Source organism: Electrophorus electricus, chromosome 5 (assembly GCF_013358815.1).
Source record: "Electrophorus electricus isolate fEleEle1 chromosome 5, fEleEle1.pri, whole genome shotgun sequence".
Taxonomy (NCBI): domain Eukaryota; kingdom Metazoa; phylum Chordata; class Actinopteri; order Gymnotiformes; family Gymnotidae; genus Electrophorus; species Electrophorus electricus.
In genome coordinates, this window is record NC_049539.1 from 26,128,937 (window position 1) to 26,149,977 (window position 21,041).

At 45.0% G+C, this 21,041-nt stretch overlaps 3 protein-coding genes across 4 annotated transcripts; all 3 read left to right on the forward strand.

The window, feature by feature from the left end:
• The first annotated feature begins 7 nt into the window (after positions 1 to 7).
• On the forward strand, positions 8 to 4,888 carry marveld2b (MARVEL domain containing 2b). The gene is made up of 7 exons (XM_027019870.2): positions 8 to 81; positions 696 to 1,901; positions 2,482 to 2,514; positions 2,604 to 2,779; positions 3,021 to 3,192; positions 3,743 to 3,793; positions 4,173 to 4,888. The coding sequence occupies exons 2-7, from the start codon at positions 732 to 734 to the stop codon at positions 4,290 to 4,292; spliced, it is 1,722 nt and encodes a 573-aa protein (XP_026875671.2). The 5' UTR covers positions 8 to 81; positions 696 to 731; the 3' UTR covers positions 4,293 to 4,888.
• Positions 4,889 to 6,989: 2,101 nt separating this feature from the next.
• On the forward strand, positions 6,990 to 15,997 carry oclnb (occludin b). Its single transcript, XM_027019885.2, has 8 exons — positions 6,990 to 7,078; positions 7,401 to 8,079; positions 8,362 to 8,526; positions 9,305 to 9,420; positions 10,276 to 10,380; positions 11,659 to 11,830; positions 11,961 to 12,002; positions 14,878 to 15,997. Exons 1-8 carry the CDS (start codon positions 7,056 to 7,058, stop codon positions 14,974 to 14,976), a joined length of 1,401 nt encoding a protein of 466 aa, XP_026875686.2. The 5' UTR covers positions 6,990 to 7,055; the 3' UTR covers positions 14,977 to 15,997.
• Positions 15,998 to 16,170: 173 nt separating this feature from the next.
• Positions 16,171 to 20,843, forward strand: gtf2h2 (general transcription factor IIH, polypeptide 2). 2 transcript variants are annotated; one of them, XM_027019878.2, is made up of 15 exons: positions 16,171 to 16,571; positions 16,846 to 16,923; positions 17,025 to 17,061; positions 17,166 to 17,252; positions 17,339 to 17,389; positions 17,531 to 17,585; positions 17,946 to 18,051; positions 18,300 to 18,390; positions 18,516 to 18,603; positions 18,986 to 19,093; positions 19,296 to 19,359; positions 19,617 to 19,723; positions 19,935 to 20,037; positions 20,550 to 20,589; positions 20,681 to 20,843. In XM_027019878.2, the coding sequence occupies exons 1-15, from the start codon at positions 16,516 to 16,518 to the stop codon at positions 20,789 to 20,791; spliced, it is 1,182 nt and encodes a 393-aa protein (XP_026875679.2). In that variant the 5' UTR covers positions 16,171 to 16,515; the 3' UTR covers positions 20,792 to 20,843. The 2 variants fall into 2 exon arrangements, with proteins under 2 accessions (XP_026875679.2, XP_035382191.1); XM_035526298.1 differs by having other exon boundaries at positions 20,550 to 20,797.
• Positions 20,844 to 21,041: the final 198 nt, after the last annotated feature.

Here is a 21,041-nt window from a genome sequence, read left to right on the forward strand (position 1 = left end):
GAAACAATGACGCCACCTGCATTAGGGCGAGGCAAGTCACGTGGTCCAGCTGCCGAAGACAGGTGTATTTGCCGATAACAGGTAAGTAATATTTCTGGAATAAACAGCAGCAGGCGTAAGCGCTTGGTTCAATAATATTGAGGTTACTCCTGATATCGTTACAAAAAAAATGGCCTGATTAGTGCGTAAATGCCAAATAGTTCTCAGAAGATTTTGGACGTTAGCCACGCTGTTGTTTCGCTGGTCTACTTGCCGTTTTTCATTTGCCAGGAAACGCAGGCAATAGTTCATCTCTCTAGAACCGATCGTTGGCGGTATGTTGATATGAAATGTGGTTTAACGTCCTTTTTGGCGATCTCGACCGCTCGCGTCTGGTTGCTGAAACTCGATCCCTAAAGTGCTACACGTCTTGAACACGTTTGGGTTGTACCGGATCACTTTTTTACATTTGAATTATGCCAATATTACTTACAGCAGTCAGTGGTTGCAACGCTGTGGTTTGCTTTTATTCCCAGAGGCGTTTTCGGATTAAACGCTTTCGTAGTCTTACAAAAAACGCGGACCCTCGTTTCTTTAATTTTGAATGTTTTTTTTCCCCCAAAAGATAAAGACAGATAGATGCTAATTACAGCGAGGCATAGAAAAACTGTTCTGTCTGCTGCATTATCCAGTTAAATCACGTGTTTTCCCTTCAGTTTTCATTCAGGGTTCAAGCACTAAGATCCAAACCCATGTCAGCAGGAAACGGGTCCGCAGCCTATTTCGATCAGATCAAAGCGCCTCCACACTATGATGAGGTACCAATCGGGTCCCTGGCTCGGGACCAGGACATCCCGTATCCCAGCAGGGCAGACTCACCCTTCAGCGATGAGCCCTTCCCGCCGCCTCCTCTCCCAGACTTCCCACCTGTGGGCACGGAATTCTACCCCAGCGATGTTGAGGACCAGCCCGACGATGCCATGGACATCAAACCGGTGCGGCGTTTCATTCCCGACTCGGTGAAGAACTTCTTCCGGGGCGCCAGCTTTCGGAGCAGCAAGCCCAGCTCTGTGCTGCCTGCGCCCGACCCCGTCAACTCCTCCACGGCAGGCGTGCGCTGCTCTCCTCCGCACTCCCGCGCGCCCTCTTCCGGCGCTCCCAGCTCCTACTTGGACCCGTACGGCGGCTCAGGGGGCAGCTATGCCTCGCGGCGGGAGCACGCTGCCCTGCTTGGCGAGCCGGCAGAGTCGGCGTCGGGCCAGTCGGCGCGCACGGCCATGACCTACAGCGAGCGGGTGGAGGAGTACCACCAGCGCTACGCCTACATGAAGTCATGGGCTGGGCTCCTGCGCATCCTTGGGTGTGCCGAGCTGCTCCTGGGTGCCGCCGTGTTCGCCTGCGTGTGCGCCTATGTGCACAAGGACAACGAGTGGTACAACATGTTCGGCTACACACAGCATTCCGTCTACGGCGGCTCGTTCGGAGCGATGGGCAGCATGTATGGCGGCTATGGGGTTGACTACAACGGCCCGCGCACGCCCTTCATCCTGGTGGTGGCCGGCCTGGCGTGGATCGCCACGGTCATCTTGCTCGTGCTGGGCATGACCATGTACTATCGCACCATCCTCCTGGATTCAGGCTGGTGGCCCATCACAGAGTGCGTGTTCAACGCCGTGCTGGCCTTCCTCTACCTGGCGGCGGCCGTCGTGTATGTGCGGGACACTCTGCGAGGCGGCCTGTGCTACTACCCGCAGTTCAACCAGGGGCCCAACGCCGCCTTCTGCCGCACGGAGGCCGGCCAGACGGCGGCCATCATCTTCCTCTTCCTCAACACGCTGCTGTACCTGGTCAGTGCCGCCGTGTGCCTCGTGCTGTGGAGGCATGAGGCAGCACGTCTGCGCAGGGAGGCACTGGAGCAGGAGGTAAGACTTTAGGAACGAGGTGAGGGACGTGATGATATATCGGCCAACAACTGGTATCAGGTGATGAAATTGAAAGAAAAAAAAATCACAGCTTTTGTCTATGTGATCAAATTGGTTTTGGCCAGCAATTTACATATCTGCCCATAACTAATCAGTGGTCTCCTTCTAAACAAGGTGTAATTTGGGCAAAGATTCAAGGTTTAGTTTGTCATCCCAGGCCAATTTTAAGAAAAAAACACCGTTTAAGATGTTTGTCTCTCTGTGATCTTTTGTTTTTTTTAAAGGAAATATGCATTTAAGGAAATGCATAGGTCGGTTTTAGTTGTGGGCCTTGGTTAGATTAATCAGGGGGGTTAAGTGGTGTAACCATGAGACTACAGGGCAGCGGATCAGCAAGGCTGAGGGGACCCTTAAAACAACATCTACTATAGGAGGACTGTAGCATCATGTAACATTGACCACAGCCACTACAATCATAACTGACAAATTTGTCTGGGGTGGGGGAAATTGTATGTATTGCTGCCTGTTCAGTGATATTCAATAACCTTTCGGTAATTGCTTCCCTAATTGTTCTGTTTAGATGAAGACAGTTGCTTCGGTTCCGCTGACCATGGTAAATATTTGCTTGACCTCAAAGTCCCTTGGAATCCCAGTACCCTTTTGCCCTGCCCAGTCTGAATGATGCTCTGCCTCCATCCCCAGATTGGCGGAGAGTCTACTGCCTCGGGCCTGATCTACAAACCCCTGTTGGGTGCGCCCCCCGAGTCCACGGACAGTGGAATGATCGCGCCGCCCCTTACGATGGAGCCAGAGTTCCTGAGGGGTCACATACCAGCCGGACACATACCCAAGCCTGTCGTCATCGCGGATTATGTGGCGTGAGTTCAGGCATTTGCATTTGCAAACGCTTTATTTTGGAGTTATATTTTTAATTCCAAAGGAAAACACTTTAAACAATATTCCATAAAAGCTACCTGACAGATGAAGTTTATTTCATGCTAAATTGTAATATAGGTGTCACCAAAAAAACAAAAAAAACAAACCCAATGCAGGTTAATTATTTAAACGTGTACCTGATAAATGTTCCGGGTTTGCATGTTTACTGCTTGGCCCCTGCAGGAAGTACCCCAGCATCCACACTGATGAGGAGAGGGACCAGTACAGAGCTGTGTTTAACGACCAGTACGCGGAGTACAAAGAGCTCCACGCAGAGGTGCAGGTGCTGGCCAAGAAGTTCGACGATCTGGACGTCATCGTGAAGAAGCTGCCGTCCCAACCGGCCAGTCAGATGGTAGGGTCGCCGCCGACGCAGTAGCTTAGGGTCCTTTAAAGCTTTATGCTCTGAAATCTTCTTCTATTACAGGTAGCGCTGCTGAGTTAATGCCGTAGATGCTCTGTTCAAAGTACCTGCGTATATGAGAGTATCTCGGTATCTCGGTGTTCTCTGTTATTGTTGTACTATAGTTCTCTTTCCCTTTCATCCTTTCACTCTCGCTCTCATGGACATGGATGTTCTTTATCCTTCTGGCCCATATTTATCAGTCATCTCAAAGTAAGACCACTGATCTAGGACCTGGTGTGAGCAATGTTCTTATAACTGTATTCCATTAATTGGGAAAATGGCAGGAAAAAAAAATCCCAGATGATCACTGTTACTGTGACGAGTCTGATAAATATGGGCTACTGTTTTCATAAACTGCGTGCATTCTTAAATCCGTGTGAGAGATTTTTGCCTTGGGAACATTCAGGTTAGTCGGGTCAGACTTAATTTTGATGTGGTCGGCTAGCTGTGTTGGGCATGAATTTATGGCGATGTTCACGTTTCGTTTATTTCGTTCCAGGAGCAAGAGCGGATCAATACCATCATGCAGGAATACCACAGAAAAAAAGCTGTAAGTAGTTGGGGGTCTTAAACACCGCAGTCACTTCCTTTGCCGTAAAGACTGTTCACCAGGCGGAAGTCTTTCAACTGCAGTCATTGACACGTTAATGCAGTATTTATTGCCCTTATACTCACCACTCTGTATCCTGTCAGGGTCAGTGTTCGTGTTTCATTGCATTCATGTGAGTTTCATGACTAAGTGTTATTGTTTTGGTTTCCGTGTGCGCACGACAGCTATTTATACGTTAAATTTCACACTTGGTGAAAGACTGGTGTAATCCTAAGAGGTTTGATTTTAATTTGTGCTGGAAAATTGGCTCTGTAAAGTAAGAAAGAAGGATGTTCAGGTGTAATTTTAACCTACATTTCCTCACTAATTGTGTGTGCAGGACCCCACTTACTTGGAGAAGGTGGAACGGTGTGAATATCTGAAAAACAAGCTCTCTCACATCAAGCAGAAGATACAAGAGTACGACAAAGTGATGGATTGGAATGATGGCTACAGTTAAGATGGGTGGTGCAGCTCCGCGTCAGTCTGTTCTCCGACAGTGACCACGGCCTTGGCTCTGGGCCATCACTGGAACCGCCTGCAGATGTTGGCGCCCTGCTGTAATTTTAGTATGTCTGTCCAGCTTTGGCTCTAATGCTGGCATTTTCAGTTTTCCTACATCAACATTCTGAGCCACAGAACTTTTAGACTGCTTATTACAAGATGAGATGTTGCGACTGAAGGTTTTGTGACCCCCCCCCCCGGGTCCTCCTTTATGAAGGGTAATGAAGCCGAAAGAACACTTTCTTTTTAAGGAAAAACTACTAAACAGTGGTTAATTGTCATTCTATAATATGAAATCTTTTAATGTGAATTTTCTGAAGGGTGTAATTTTACTTCGATGTATCTGACAAATTGTATGCATGAAAGGAAGATGACATGATGAGTGGTTTCTGAATTTGGTGTATCTTGGGCCTAGATAATTTAGACAATTCATGTTTTGTTTTTTGTTTGGTTTTTTGCTAAGCCCTTTATGTGTGACTTAAAAATGTGTAACCTTTTTTTTACAAGTGTATTTTAACTGAGATTTGTAATTTTGTTAATTTTATACCTAATCGTTAAATTTTTTTTTCCTCCCTGCACTTTTATATTGCCATCATTCTAGTAAAAACAGAAATGTGTTGCTATGGCATCTTAATTTTTTTTTTGTGTGTGTGTGTGTGTGTGTGTGTGTGTGTGTGTGTGTGTGTGTGTGTGTGTGTGTGTGTGTATATAGATAGATAGATAGATAGATAGATAGATAGATAGATAGATGGGCCATTCTGACTTTTATCAGGGGTTACAAAGATCTTCCATTAATTTTTCTTCCTTCAAGCTTCCAATGTTTTAAACCATTTGCTCTGAACAAAAAGCATCACACTGTTTACAGCTATATCAAGTACACCAGAAACACTTGTCCAGCTCCGGGTGCCAAGAGTTGCCGACTGTCACATCAGCACCAAAGCACTGACTTAAGGATGTGAAAATTGGAGCAGAAACATCCATGCATTCTTTGGGATGGGTTTCGAGTTTTGTTCTTTTTTGTATCTTCTCTGGTACGTCCTCCTTCTACTTACCCCACTGTGTCACCCACCGGGGCTCTGCTATTTGAGGATCTAGTAGAGGTTTAGTGAGGTGATGCCGCAGTGGCGCATGCGTAATTCAACACACGGCAACTGGTTTGCCAGGTTTTCGATGCGAGTTTCGCCTTACGGGATGTAACTGGTTTCATCCGCTTTATGTATGTAATTAGATAGGCTCTGTACGTTTGTGTTGGAGACGGTTGCGTTAAATCATGTTACTAAATTCCATAGTTTTTGGGGTGGGGATGTGCCCCCAATAATTCCTGCTCACATTACCCATATAAAGTGTTAGGCTGGGTTGGGTGAGCGATGTACACGCAGATTTGAACCCTAAACCACTGCTAAATTCTGATTTGTGTACTTGTAATCTGGGCCTTAAAATAAAGAAGTCCATGTAACTTTCGTTGGCATTCCACTTCTCAATAGCCTCCACAATTACGATTTGGGGGTTAAACAGGCCCAAAAAACTCGGCAGGAGTCCAGAGTTTTGGACAGATTACAAAAAAAAGTTCTGGCCTGGAACACCGATTAGGCGAAACAGACAAAAACGCATTTTCCACTTCCCCCGTCGCTTGATTCCGTGCGCAAACATAAATCAAAGCTCCTTTTAGGTCACACTCCGATCGTGCTGCTTCTTCACAGTGGGAGTTTCGCGCAAACTGCATTTCCAGCCACCAACTCCCACAATCTCCTTCCTTGCTCATATAGACTGCATGCAGTAGAGGACTGTCAGGGCTGAGGCGGGGCACTTTCCAGCGATCTACCAGTTGTAGAGCCCTCGGGGCGTTCACCATTGCTCGTAATCCAAAACACCTTGGTGGAGGGAAAGCGTAAAGTACCAGACGGCGCTCGTAGTGGAGACATACAGGTGAGTCCTGAACGTGTTGCGCTCTTTCGCCTGTTTGGCTGCCGTTAATAGAAAATACGCTGAATATTTATTTATCTTTAACAAATACATTATGACGATAAATTAGAGATAAGACAAAAATTTCGTATTTTTTCGTTAGCGGTTACTTTTGCTTAATTTGGGTAATTTGGCGCGTTTCTATATCTGCTATTTTATACTCGATCCTTCCATTTCCAATTTGTATTAAAAATAACCTTTTTTTAATCTTAGTACATACGTTGTATGCTACATATTCTCTTTGAAAACATTCTGAGTGCTGATATTTAAATGACAGTATAGTAACCTATAGAATATTTATACTTCACAGATGGCCGCGCCAAAGTTGTTTCTTTATTATTAGCTATCTGTCTTTAAATAAATCTGGAATTTTAATCAGGTTCGTTAAATCACGCCATTATGCTGTAATGTGTGTATCTGACCTGGAGAATATGCCGCGGTCGCAAGGTGGTTACTGACGCGCTTTCTGCGTAAAGTGTGACGCCGGGAATTCTTGTACTTGGGAACAGCCCCACACATTTACATTTTAATTTACACTTGTGGAATTTAGCACACACGGCGAGCCCCTTCATATTGTCCCCCGCTATCTGGGAAGACTTGTACGCCTATGGACAGCAACGTAGTAATAGTGTAAAATATTGTGTAACATGGAGTAAAATGTGATTTTCGTGCTTATTTTCTCCCCCAGGAAGTTTTTTCATCGCAAAAAGTAAAACCGGTTCAGTAAAGAATTCTTAGAGGTCCACCAGAAAACGGAATGGCATCAAACAAGTATAGATCGTAAGTATTCATATACTTCATAACCTATTACACTATAGGTGCAAATAAATAAAACTATGAAAATATATTTTAGGATATAGCTGCCCAACTCCTACTCCACTTCTGGAGTGCACTTCCTATGCTAATCTAACACACCAAACTCAGTTAATGAGGTCCTTCAGCAACATCTTAATATTAGAGCCAGATGTGCTAAATTAGGGATGGAACAACACTGTGCAGAACGGTAGACAGAACTTGGCAACCCCCGTCTTAGGACATCACTATAGCAACATTAGGACGTGTGTGTTTATTTGTTTGTTTGTTTACTTCTGTCTTCCTTTAGTCCCCATCGATCTTCTCAACACACCTTTTCCCACTACCCCGATGAGCAGCTGTTGCACTACTACCGCTGGAAGTCGCCTCCGGGCGTGATGAAGATCATGTCCATCATCATCATCATCATGTGCGTGGGCGTGTTCGTCTGCGTGGCGTCCACGCTGGCGTGGGACTACGACATGGAGGCCATGGGCATGGGAGGCCTGGGAATGGGCGGGATTGGGAACATGGGCTACGGCAGCTACGGGAGCGGCTCCTACGGAGGAGGGTACGGATACGGGGGCAGCATGTACGGCAGCGGGGTCGGCGGATACGGCGGATACGGCGGATACGGATACGGTGGATACGTCGACCCCGTGACCGGCAAGGGCTTCATCATCGGCATCTCGGCCATCATCTTCATAGCCATGCTGGTCATCTTCATCCTGGCGGTGTCGAGGCAGAGCGCCTCCAAGTCCCCCAAGTTCTACTTGGCGTCCATCATCATCACCGTCATCTTGGCCTTCCTCATGCTCGTCGCCACCATCGTGTACCTGGTGGCCATCAACCCCACAGCCCAGTCCTCGGGCTCCATGATGTACAATATGATCTGGCAGCTGTGTGCCCAGTATCAGAACCAGCCGCAAGCGTCGGGCATCTTCATCAACCAGTACATGTATCACTACTGTGTGGTGGAACCTCAAGAGGTGAGTGAGTCCTGCAGAACCCCGTACATCTAGGTCCAACCCCGGATTTGGAAATCATTTTGTAAAATTGTCTTCCATCTTTCCTTCATGCTTCCTTGCCATGGGATGTAGGAAATACGCCCACCGTTCCTCTGGATTAACATCTGGATTTGCCGCTTTCCACATCATGATTCCACTGTGGAACTATGCTCTTTTTTATTTTTTTTTTATTTTTTCAACATGGGGCAGGACCACTAATGTTTTTGTGGTGTAACAGTCTAATCTTTCCCTCTTCCCTCCCAGGCTGTTGCCATCGTTTTAGGTTTCCTGGTGGTGGTGGCACTGATCATTCTGCTGGTGTTCGCTGCAAAGACCCGCCAGCAGATCAACCGGTACAGCAGGCACCGTGTGCTCTGGGAGGAACCCAAAACTTTCAACGACGGCTTTTCTCATGGTGTCGAGAAATGGGTGCGTATGCCTTCATGGAGGCCAGTTATTTATAGTATGGGCTATCAAGTGAACCATGTCCAGCTTCTAATTATTTCTGTGCACATCCAGAGGCCTTGAAAGGCACTTTCACTGGTTTGCGGTGAAATCACATGAGGTCAAAAGTCATAAAATACGGTTATGTAAATAACATGGCACACGGGGAATTATAAGTATGACTCTTGTCTAAATGCTCTCAGAAATTTTTGAATTTCTCACGTTATCTCAACATCTTTTTGATCCAGTTTTAGCTGGTCAGGAGGAATATACCGCCTGTGGGTCAGACAGGTGAATGGTGTAAGCTGTGGTAGTTTTTGTTGTGTTTGTGTGCTGATATCTGTTGATACTATCTGCTTAGGAACTAGGGGAACCGGTTCTGCTTGCGCTTAATGTGTCCACATGCTGTTTACCATATGAAGATGGAACAGGCTACATGTCCTCTGTTTGCTGATGATGTCAAAAAAACTTCAGAATTGTCCCAACACTTCAAATGACCATAATTAATATGCTTTCTCCAGTTTGAAATCACTGAGGTTTTTAAAAATATTTTGGTAACGCGACCACAGCCCACTTTCCCAACAGCACCAATGTTAGTCTTTGCCTTAAAGCTACAGTACACCATTTTTTCGTTCCATTTTCTTGCTGTTATGACAACGTTGGGAAACAGAGCTTGTTCATTAAATACCTGAACACAAAGTTAGGTCACTTTGTACTCTAAGGCTGGTGTGAACTGTGACCTATCTAACTTCTGACCTGACAGGTGACTGATGTGTCTGGTGAGCCCGAGTCTTTGGTGAAAGACCACAACGACCAGATTGGCACATCATGGAATCTCAGTCAAACCCCGGATGTGGAGAAACCACTCTATCTCCCTGGGTGAGTTTCTCTGAGAGAAAAAAAGGAAAATGCCTTAGAACAGCTTGAAAATAAAACAGAAATACTTTTCTTGTTCATTGTCAAATATTAACTTAAAGCTTAAAGCTAGTGGGTAGAAGATCAAAGAAGTGAAAGAAGCATTTTGAGAATGTTTGCTGTACAGGATCTTTGGAAGACTTTCTTTTGTTTATTGGTCGAGCTTGACTAGCCTGTTCCACGAGAATTCAAATCAGGCCCACTCAGTGAAAGAGGTGAAACTGATGTTTAATAAATTAAACATTTAATGAACAAATGAGCCGCAGGCTGTCAGGTGTTGGGTGTCTTGCGTATCTTCATGTAGCCACAACATGATTACAGATTGAATTAATTTATACATTGCAAATTCAGTTTAAAATTAGTCTGTTACATAGAATTTACTTGTAAAACCATATAAAACCACGATTAAGACTATATATATATATATATATATATATATATATATATATATATATATAATTTTGCATCACATTATGTGAAATTATGCACATTCTCATACTGCCATTAGGTAGTAATGATGGAATGTTGTGCAGTGACTGAAAGGTTTCTGCAGTAACCAATGACACTTTACTTCTTCCTGTCTAGCAGCCATCCAGTAATATCACTCACAAAGCATAAATATGTTGCTTGTTGAAGCTTTAAAGCTTTGGGCTTGTGTATTTTTGCCCTATGTTTACAGTGTCTCTGTTGTTGCGTTCACCTCTCCTTTCGTTTCAGGTGTCTTGTTCCTAACGCGCCTGTTTGTTTAGGGTGTCACTGTTTTGGATGTGTGCGTTTTGGACATGTGTAGTGATTGTAACTTGTCTATCCCTTTCATAGTAGCTCTGACTTGAACAGCACACTGAGTGATACGAAGAGTAAACTAAGAGACTTAGACACAGGGACGGAATCGGCCGACGACCTCGAGGAAACTGACTATGACACGTAAGATGCTTTCACAACATTAACAACAGTCCCCAGCTGGGGACTCGGCTGTAGCTTGTTGGGTGTTGTGGGCTTTTTTTTTCAGTTGAAACTGGGCTGAGAGTGAATCTTGGAGGGTAAAAGCCACCGTGCCTCCATGCCCCTATGTCCCGTGTGTGCTGTGCTCTCTCTCTGCCCACATGTCTAACGCAGGGAGTGTTCGGGGAGCCGAACGTCATTCCAGTCTTGTCATTTCTGTACAGTAGCGCAGTGGAGGAGCTTTCCTGGTCTTCTGGCTCAGCTCAAGCAACTTGTGGCCACTTGGGTGTTGCTGTGGTTTTGTGATGCTAGTGGTTGCATGTACATCTAGAATTAAAATCAAAACAATGCAGGGACCCACATGGCCATTAAGGGTTTGTCATCAATCCAGAGATATTCTGGCTATTCTGACTGTTTTCTAAGAAAATATAATCGTATCTAAATATTCCTTAATATTCTTCAGCCAAACTTTCCAATAGTCTTCCCTCCTGGACAGTTTTTCCTAAATGAATTCTCACTTTGTGATCGCTTATCCTATGCTGATCTGTGCACCCTTCATATGCAAATGCAGTCATTTATACAGTATTAACACACATGCAGTCATATATACAGTATCAGCACACATGCAGTCATTTATACAGTATCAGCACACATGCAGTCATATATACAGTATTAACACACATGCAATCATCTATACAGTATCAGCACACATGCAGTCATTTATACAGTATCAGCACACATGCAGTCATATATACAGCATCAGCACACATGCAGTCATTTATACAATATTAGCACACATGCAGTCATTTATACAGTATCAGCACACATGCAGTCATTTATACTTTATTAACACACATGCAGTCATATATACAGTGATTCCTTGTTAAAGCTACTTGGCTAAAGAAGGAAAAATTGATCCTGTTCTTTAAACACCACTTTAGATATGCATTTTTAAGCGCACGTGCGGATGAAGAAAAATGAGTATAAGTAACACCAGCAGTATTCTCATAACTTAACCCAACACCTACCCAACACTTGCACTTTAATCTGTGTCTTATGTATCGGACATATTGTGTACTGCATATAGTTACTGTGTAGTGCTCATGGTACATAAATGTACAAGGATGTTGTCTAGTTTATATTCCCTTTTACTGCCCCCATCAAAGGCCATAAGTAATAAAATAAAAAAGATTATTTAATGGCATTAGGTAACCTCTCTATCCCACTCTCTCTCTATCCCCCTCACTCGCTCACTCTTAGCGATTTCCCGCGCATCACTAACGATGACGAGAGGCTCAGGTACAAGCGGCAGTTCGACAGGGACCACATGGAGTACAAGCGACTGCAGGCCGAGCTGGACGACATCAACCTGGGCCTGGCCGAGGTGGACCGAGAGCTGGACTGCTTTGAGGAGGGGAGCCCCCACTTCCAGGTGGGGGGGCCTTTCCGCACCAGAAGAGCCGTGGCCAGATAGTCGTGGTGTTTTGACACGAGTCCAAGTCAAGCTGGAATCGGTTTGATTTGTCTGTTAATTGTGTTTTTGTGCTCTTCGTTCTTAACAGGATGCCATGCAGGTGTACACCCGACTGAAGGAGTTGAAGCAGGTAATGTCAACGTTACACTTTCGGAAATATGTAGACACGGTGTATAGAATCCTTTCTTGAGATACATGGATGACTTCAGGTGAATTGAAATTGAGGTTGTGATCCCTATTTCATTGACTCGTTTAATCCGTTTTAAACAGCAGAGATAAACAGGGGATCAGTTAACGTCGGGCTTTTTCAGAGATCGGTTAAAGTGGCTTTTGAGCAGTTGAGACGTAGATTGTTTGTCAGGGAGAATTACAGAATTAATTTTGTGCCAAATGCTTCAGATAAAATTATAAAATTCACATGCCAAATTGTATCAAAATGTTAGAAGTATACAGTAAATACAAATGATGAGACTTAAACTTTTTCAAAAAGATTTCTAATAATTCCCACACATTTTGCCACATTCGTGATTTTCTGCTGGAGTATTTTGCTGAAGCTTCTGGAATCTCTTCTCCATCTGCCATCTTTCTTTTTCTTCTGTCTTTTAGTATAGTTTAGGGAGTGGGTCTCAGAACGAGACATTCACGTCAAATCTCTGTTGGTCCGCCGATTTTTGTCAGCTCAGTCATGACCACTGCACGCTGTGGCAGTTACAAAAGGACAGTGAAGGTCGGAAGAGTTAACGGCAGTTTTGAAAATATGGAGAGAATATGGATAAATCAAAACTTTACCAACATGCTTATTAAAAGTTTAAATACTTATGTCTTCTTTATCAAAATATTAACTAGATTCTTTAATTAATTCTACTGGTTATTTGGCATTTAATTATAGTTAGTATGGAGCTAATGAACTTTATATTAGCTACCGTATTTATTTATTTATTTTAGGTGTTTGTCAAATACCTATCATATAGGAAAAACATTCAACATTCAGTGAGTGTCTAGTTTATTACATCCGCCTATTTTATAGATACATGCATTGGCCATTTTATCAGAAACCCTTACCATGGGTGCTTTTTGCAGATAAAAATTACAGCCAATATGTTGCTCACGATTTATCAATGCGGTGTGTCCGGATTACCCATTAATCCGTACAGACCACCATATTTGTGGTGGACCTCTGTCAACACAGCAGTGGCAAATGCTGATACAAGTGTATGGGGCACAACAGTATTGATTTGTACCCAGTGTTCACTTAGACAGCGGTGGTCCTGTTCCACTGATTGATAAGGTAGAGGACAGCTGATAAGATTGTGAGGAACACACAGGGTGGATTCTGTAACTATACACCTAATGTTTCCCAGTGTTCCTATATGGATGCCTAATAAAATGGGAACACACTGTACAATGTAGATAGGTAATGTTAACACATTAGTGTATAAAGTAGGACATAACATGTAGGGCTACTTTAGTGCATAGATTTAAGATAAATTTATAGTTTACACGGTCACACAAACACCTAAAAAACCACGCTAGCCTGTAGTAAACAAATGTTACATGTTAATTTAATGTAGGCTAGTTAATGTTTAGCCAGGAGAATTGGTTTATAAGGAAGTAGTTTACATTTAACAAAGCAAATGTATTATATTTTTAAACTTTTACTTCCCACCTGTGGGTGATGGTTTGATTCATCCAAACAGTTTTATAAATCATTTTCAAATGATTAAATTGGGCATTCGCCGTTGCTAAGATTTATCGCACCTCACAGTCCGAACCGAGTGGGCCACTAGAACAGCTCCTTTTAAGATGAAAATGTATGTCTGTTCACTCAGTTTTACTTTTGAGGTAGCCTGCCGATTTTGATGCATTTTAGCGAATGTGGGGCTATAACACCTAAAAAGCTCAATCACATTTTGGGTTCAAAACGTAGACAGGAAATGCTGTTGCAACTGTCTAATGCTTTGTGTGACAGGGTTCCACAAATGACAGTTTTATAAGGCTTTTCAAAAACCCTAGATTGGTTTGTCATATGACCTTTAATCTGTAGCCTTTCAGTCAAACATGGGTTTAAAAATGATCTGTGACACGCATGCGGCTTTGTCAGGGACCGCAGCACTGCTCGGTATGTCGGTGTGCAGTCGATCAGCTAGCGGTCCAAGACGTGGTATAATACGTTGTTTCGTACATTCCTGTCCAAGCTGATCTGCTAACGGGATCGACAGATGACAGGCGAAGTAGAGGGCGGTTTCCGTGTAAATAGGTTAATGCGACTCCCACGAAGGTAATTTACTAAGCCTAAACGTCTTTTTGGGAATGGAGTCGGAGTGTGTGTGAATCAGTCAGGTACTGAAGGGCAGGTAGTCACTATCTTTGCATGGCATGGCTGTTGCCGTGGGGATGAAAAGACCACAAGAAAGGAGAATGTATAAAGCTCAAGGCTGGGGTATTATAAACTTTGTCAGCAGGCCAAAATAATACGCTTTGTGCTTATCTAGGACATTATTTTGGAATTATTTTTTCTTTCTTTTTTCTGTGCAGTTCATCATCTATATCATTGTGTCTTAACACACCTTACACTATTTATTTATTCATTCATTCATTAGCCCTGAAGCTTATAAATGTTCTTTTATTTTTTTACCTGTTCAACTAATACCTCTAATTCTGCACTCTCAAATTTCAGGTCAGTTTCAGTTTACTTACAGGTGGTTTTACAAACTGACTATCGAGAAGATTTAGTATATGTAAAAGCCTCGTTTACATTTGTCATGTGGTCATTTCACACAGGTTTTCTTTGCAAATCGCCCACTAACTACATATGCGATGTACAATGCTGCTTACGCAGTACAACTTTATTTGGCATTGTAATCAATCAAGACGTCAGTATCAAACAAAGTCTTGGCATTGAATCGTGAAACTTGGGGGATGGGAAGGTGGGGCATAATATCTCTCTCTCTCTCTCTCTCTCTCTCTCTCTCTCTCTCTCTCTCTCTCTCTCTCTCTCTCTGTAGTCTGCAGATTACCAAGTGAAGAAGAAGAAGTGTAAGCAGCTCAAATCCAGACTTTCCTACATCAAGAAGAGGGTTAACGAGTACGACCAGAGGCCATGAACGCCTCCTCTCCCGCCATCCCTGTTTGGACACTGTTTTAGTTCTCTGCTGGTTTCCTTCTGAGCCAATACAAACATGATGAGGGTTTTATCTTTGCCACTTTTCGTTTGTGTTTTACAATGCTTTTTTTTGTTTGTTTTTGTTTTGTGTTTTGGTTTTGCCGTGCTGAGCTAGCCAGTGCTGGGGTGGGATCAAAGTTACGCAGTGTTATTCTGACATGTTTGTTATTCTAAAATAAGATGCAGACCCTCCTGTCTATGGACACTCTTGTTTTGGTTTGCTTGTTTTTGTTCATGATCTTTGGAAACATGTGCTTATTGGACATGTATGCTTATTCCGTGTTGACAAAGCTGCAAAGAAGCACTCCTTCATGTCCGGCTCCTATTTGCATATTTCCAAAAGGAAGTGCTGATCTGAGAACAGTACTCCTTGCCTCATCCAAATATCTGCATTGATCCGACTCCGATATCAACACACTTTTGATAAATGTATTGTCTCTCAGGCCTAGAGCGGGAACACTGACTGTAGCTTTTGCAGAGTGTAGGAAATGCCCATTTACTGCAATTACTGAGCCTGCCGAGGTCACTTCACTTAGAACCTGACTGCCCTCCAAGGAGCTAGAAGCAGCACTTTAATACTAGTGATCATAAGGCTGGATCACAAAAGTATCAACTTTTCCTTGTGGAATGGGAGTATGGCTTTTGAGTTTATGAGAGAAAATTAAACATCTTTTTTAAAAAAACTGTGTTACTGATTCTTTTGAGTAGTAAAAGGTTTTCCTTCAACACAGTTCACTAGTTTTTGAGTGATCAAGTTTTTATATCACCTGTTATTATTTTATTTAATGCAAACTTGACATTGCATTTTTTGGTTCATAAATTAATTTTTCTTGCTCTGCTCTGAATGCTTATTTGTATATTTACATGCACAGATACTCTAAAAAGTCTTAACTGTTATTATCGAAATGAACAATTTATTATATTTTTTGTTTTTTTATTTTTATGAGAGTGTTGAAAGTACGAAGTGATATTGTTTTGTGTTTATAATTTCTTTAATAAAGGGTGGAAAGTGACTTCAATAAGCGGAATTCTTTGTAGAACACGACAGGTGGCAGACAGGGGTCGGAACGATGTTTTATGTGTAGTTTAAGGAGGGGACGGTTACGACGTTGCACACAATTATTTTCTCCTCAGATTTCATTGGCGGTTAGGGTTGCGACTACCTAGCTATCAAACTGTTTGTGTTTTATTAGCAGCCGTTCTTTCATTTTTCTGTAAAAAGATAAAATTAATTCATGATTAAAACGTGACTATTGCGAATTATATTGAGAGTAAGCGTGAGCACATTAACTTTTCGGTTAACGTTAGATAGCTAGTTGGCTAACATTAGCTGCAAGGCTAACTTGGGTAGCTTTTAGGTTTCCTGTCTGGAGATAACTAGATAGATAGTTCTGTAGCTAACTGTCGAGCTGTAGGTCTGTCCTCCCCTCAGTTCACGTCCGTTTGCTTGGTAACGACTCGGGAGTGTCGACTCTCAGTGATGGACGACGAACCAGAGAGATCGAAACGGTGGGAAGGGGGTTACGAGAGGACATGGTGAGTTACAGAGAAGGGTAACTAAGCTGGCTGGTAGGTTAAACGTGTAGTCAACACAGATAAGTTAGTTAGTTGCACATATAAAGGGTCGACTGGAGAGACCACCTAAGAGGTGTAACTGTCGGTTTTATTTATAGGGACAAATAGGACTCAGAAGAGCTTAGTGCTTAAGGCAGTGTTGTGGTGTGTGACCAAATTCATTTGTTCATTAGTTATGGATGCAATGGTAGAATGATGCGAGTATGAGAAATAACTCCCCCCTTCTTGTTTCCAGGGAAGTACTGAAGGAGGATGAGTCTGGGTCCCTCAGAGCCACTGTGGAAGACATTCTTTTCCAGGCCAAAAGGAAAAGGTGAGACCAAGCTGTATGGAGGAGAGTCTGTGTAATGGAGGACAGCATGCGAATACTACTGCTAATGCCTGTGTTCCTGCTCCCTGTCCGCTGCCTCTCAGGGTGTTCGAAAGTCACGGACAGGTTCGGCTGGGAATGGTGAGTCCTGACGTCATCCTTGTCTTCCTTGAGGTCCTGTAGCTACTCTCCTTTGCTTTGTTGCAACCTTTTGGTGAAGGCCCACTGTGTGTGGTTTCGGGTAGATGCGTCACCTGTATGTGGTGATTGATTTGTCCCGATCTATGGAGGATCAGGACCTGAAGCCCAACAGGCTCACATCCACCCTAAAGGTGGGTTTCGCCTGCTGGGTTTTTGCATGCTTTTCAGTGCGTGGAGGTCCTCTGCTGAGCTGTGCCCTCTCTCCCTTGTCCCCCAGTTGATGGAGTATTTCGTGGATGAGTACTTCGACCAGAACCCCATTAGTCAGGTAGTGTATTGGATCAATTTGTGCAAACCTTTTTGGTTTGATGTGACCTTGGTCCACCAAACGGTTTGGGTGCCTGTGTGTTCATTTCATTCTCTCTCTCTCTCTCTCTCTCTCTCTCTCTCTCTCTCTCTCTCTCTGCAGATTGGAATCATCACTACGAAGAACAAGAGGGCCGAGAGACTGACTGACCTGGCGGGTAAACGACAGCACATGGCTAAGACGTCCTTCACATTCACCAGTTCCCTTAGATAACATGCTGGTAACCAGCTGGTCATTAAAAATGTGTACAGGGTGTCTTATTTGCTTAACAGCCCATTTTAGTTTCGTTATGTGCATTCGTTACCCGCCTTACAAGAAGCATCGAAGTTTCTCCTTCACTCACCGACAGCTTTATTAGGTGCACCTGTCTGGGCTTGTTACAGGTGCACATGGCAGGTTGTACCCCTTCTGTCACAAGGCACGATTTGTCCCCCCACACTCTACCTAGTTTATCACTGGTCAGCACATGCAACATGTCTCAAACCTGCTGGTTTTGTGCGTCTGTGTGTCATGCCAGGCAACCCTAAGAAGCACACGGCAGCCTTGAAAAAAACCGTGGACTCGGCGTGTATGGGCGAGCCGTCCCTTTACAACGCTCTCAGCATCGCCATGCAGACACTTAAGTGGGTGTTGCACAGGAGGAGGGGGGTGGGTTATGGCGTTCCTCTGGGCTAATGTGCACTTAAGTTGGATGCTCAGTGTTTAGCCTCGCTGTATTACTGACCCTGATCTGAGGGCACTTAATTTGTTTACTATAATCAGCACCTGGAGATGACTTTGTATGCAGAACAGGTGCATATGTGCTATAACAGTAATGATTCTTCATCTTCTCTGTCTCTCTGTGCCTCTGTCTCTCTCTGGCTGGGTGTAGACACATGCCAGGACACACTAGCAGAGAGATCTTGGTCATCTTCAGCAGTTTAACCACCTGCGATCCAGCCAACATCTACGACCTCATCAAGGTAGACCACAGGACTGCTTGCACAACAGGACACATGAATATATTTTGGCTACAAGTCGTATCAGCCAATGTTTGCCTAATGTAACGCGGGATGGTTTTTAGGCTGATTCTCTGTGTTGTCAACAGACACTGAAAGCATTGAAAATCCGAGTGTCAGTGATTGGGCTGTCTGCAGAGGTGCGGGTGTGTACCGTTCTCACCAGAGAAACAGGAGGTAGGTGATCCCTCATCATCATCTTAATGAATGAGGAAGGCTTACTGTCGTGCAGCGTTCCAAAGGAACGGTGCCTAGCCTTGATACTGGAACTGTGCCACATACTCAAGTCTAGCTGGCTACTACTCGAACACGCCCGATCGAGCTACTTGGGTCTGTACAGGAACAGGTGAACACTGGAGGGAGGCGTGTTGGCTCAAATCGAAACCAAGTGCCGCAGGCTGCTGGATCTCCAGGAGCAGGGTTGGGTAGCCGCGCGTTAAAGCAACCCGCTACCCCAAAATGCTGACCTTGTTAATACTCAGTGTTCAGAAGGAGGCAGATGGCATTATGCAGATGAGCTGCAGGCTGACCTATTGTGACCTATTGTGCTCCCTCGCAGGGAGCTACAGCGTGATCCTGGACGAGAGCCACTACAAGGAGCTGTTGATGTTGCACGTCCGGCCGCCTCCTGCCAGCTCCTCCTCCGAGTGCTCCCTGATCCGCATGGGTAACGGCAGTTTAACGTCCAGCGAGGGGCTGCTGAAATCCCAGGGGGGCGCCACCGAAGCGCCGTTCTCACATAAAGCTGCCCGGCGCTCCGCAGCTCCGGAGACGGCAGCGGTGGCACATTCTTGTCCAAGGGCAGGGGACCGGTTTCTGGTTGGTGAAGCGGCTGTGGGCAGGAGACTAAGGCATGTCCTCTTTCCTAGGCTTCCCTCAGCACGTCATCACCTCGGTGACCGACCGGGATGCTAAGCCCTCCTTCAGCATGTCGTAAGTACCACAGGGTCACGCTGGGTCAGAGCCACTAGTGGCTTCTAGCGGATAGTGGGTGGCCGTAGGTGTCCAAGCAGCTGTTTTCAACACTCTGCTTCTGGGAAGAAAGACCCGTTTGTTTGTCTGTCTGAGTATTTGAGTGATTCGGCTTGACCTGCCCTCTAGAGCTGAGCTCGGGGGAACGCATAGCGGAGGAGCAGAAATGGCACGGCCGGGCAGATTGCCGCATTTAATGCTGACCGGTGTGTCCTTAGGCACCTGGACAGCTCAAGCGAAGATGCGGGACTCACTCTGGGTGGATACTACTGCCCCCAGTGCAGGGCCAAGTACACGGAGCTGCCTGTCGAATGTAAAGTCTGCGGTATGTTTGTGGGTGTGGTCTGATGTGTTGGTTCTGAAGGTGTGTGTGTATTATATGTACGTGGGTGTGGGTGTGTGTGTGTAGGGGTGTGTGTATTATATGTACGTGGGTGTGGGTGTGTGTGTGTAGGGGTGTGTGTATTATATGTACGTGGGTGTGTGTGTGTGTATTGTGTGTATTATATGTACGTGGGTGTGTGTGTGGTCCCCAGGGCTGACACTGGTCTCTGCTCCCCACCTGGCTCGCTCCTTCCATCACCTCTTTCCCCTGAGTGCCTTTGAGGAGCGCCCCCTGGAGGAGCACACGGGAGACAGGCATGTGCCTAAAATTCACCTGACACTAAAATTATTGTTTGGATTCCAAAACGCAGCTTGGCAGGCCTCAAAATGCGACTAAAGTTGAAGAAACCAAAGTTGCCTGTGTGGTGCAGGCTAGGTTTCAACCAGACATTCCTCTCATAGTTCACCTTACAGAAACTATGTAGCCAGTACTGCTGAATCAGGGTGAGCTTGTCAGGGAAGGGTAGACTTGAAGGGGAAAAAAAAAATTTGTTAGCTACGTCACACCGTCTCTGCGGTGTGGTTGCCGTTTGAAATGGGCTGGCTATTGTACCGTGCACACGTAAGGTGACCAACAAAGACTGAGAAGGGCCAGGCTGCTGTAGGCCGCCCCTTTAGTGAAAAACATTCATTTCATTGGTCAGATTGCCTGCCATTTTGCTAATATTACAGAACCCTTCAAATTATCCCCAGAATAGGCACATAGGCAGGTATGCAGCGTGCTAGTGTGTGCGTTATAAAGACACTCCCCTCCCTCCCTCTCTCAGGTTTTGCCAAGCTTGCCAAGGAGAGCTGAAAGACAAAAGCGTGAGTGTCGTGTTCTCTTATTTTTGCATCGCTGCTGCTGTTTTTTTTTGGGTTTTTTTATATACCGATTTGGACTCCTGTCCGCGCGCAGGTCTACGTGTGTCCAACGTGTAGCAGTGTGTTCTGCGTGGAGTGTGACATATTCATTCACGATACGCTGCACAGCTGTCCGTCGTGCATCCACGCTCAGGGAGCATCCTAACCGCCCTAGCCCGGCAAGACCAAGCACTTGGGCGGGGGGAGTCCCGCCGACACTCCTCCGGCCCCGCGCGGACTCGACAGTTGCGTCTTTCGAAGTGCTAAAGCCAGCCGCCGACGTGACAGCGTCTGTCGGACAATCCCGGGCCCGTGTGTTCGAGGCTGGGTCCCGCGTCGCTTGGGCGTTGCGTCCGAGTGTCGCCCCACACCCCGTTTTCCACCACAGGAAAAGGAATCGTCTCCACAGGACAAAA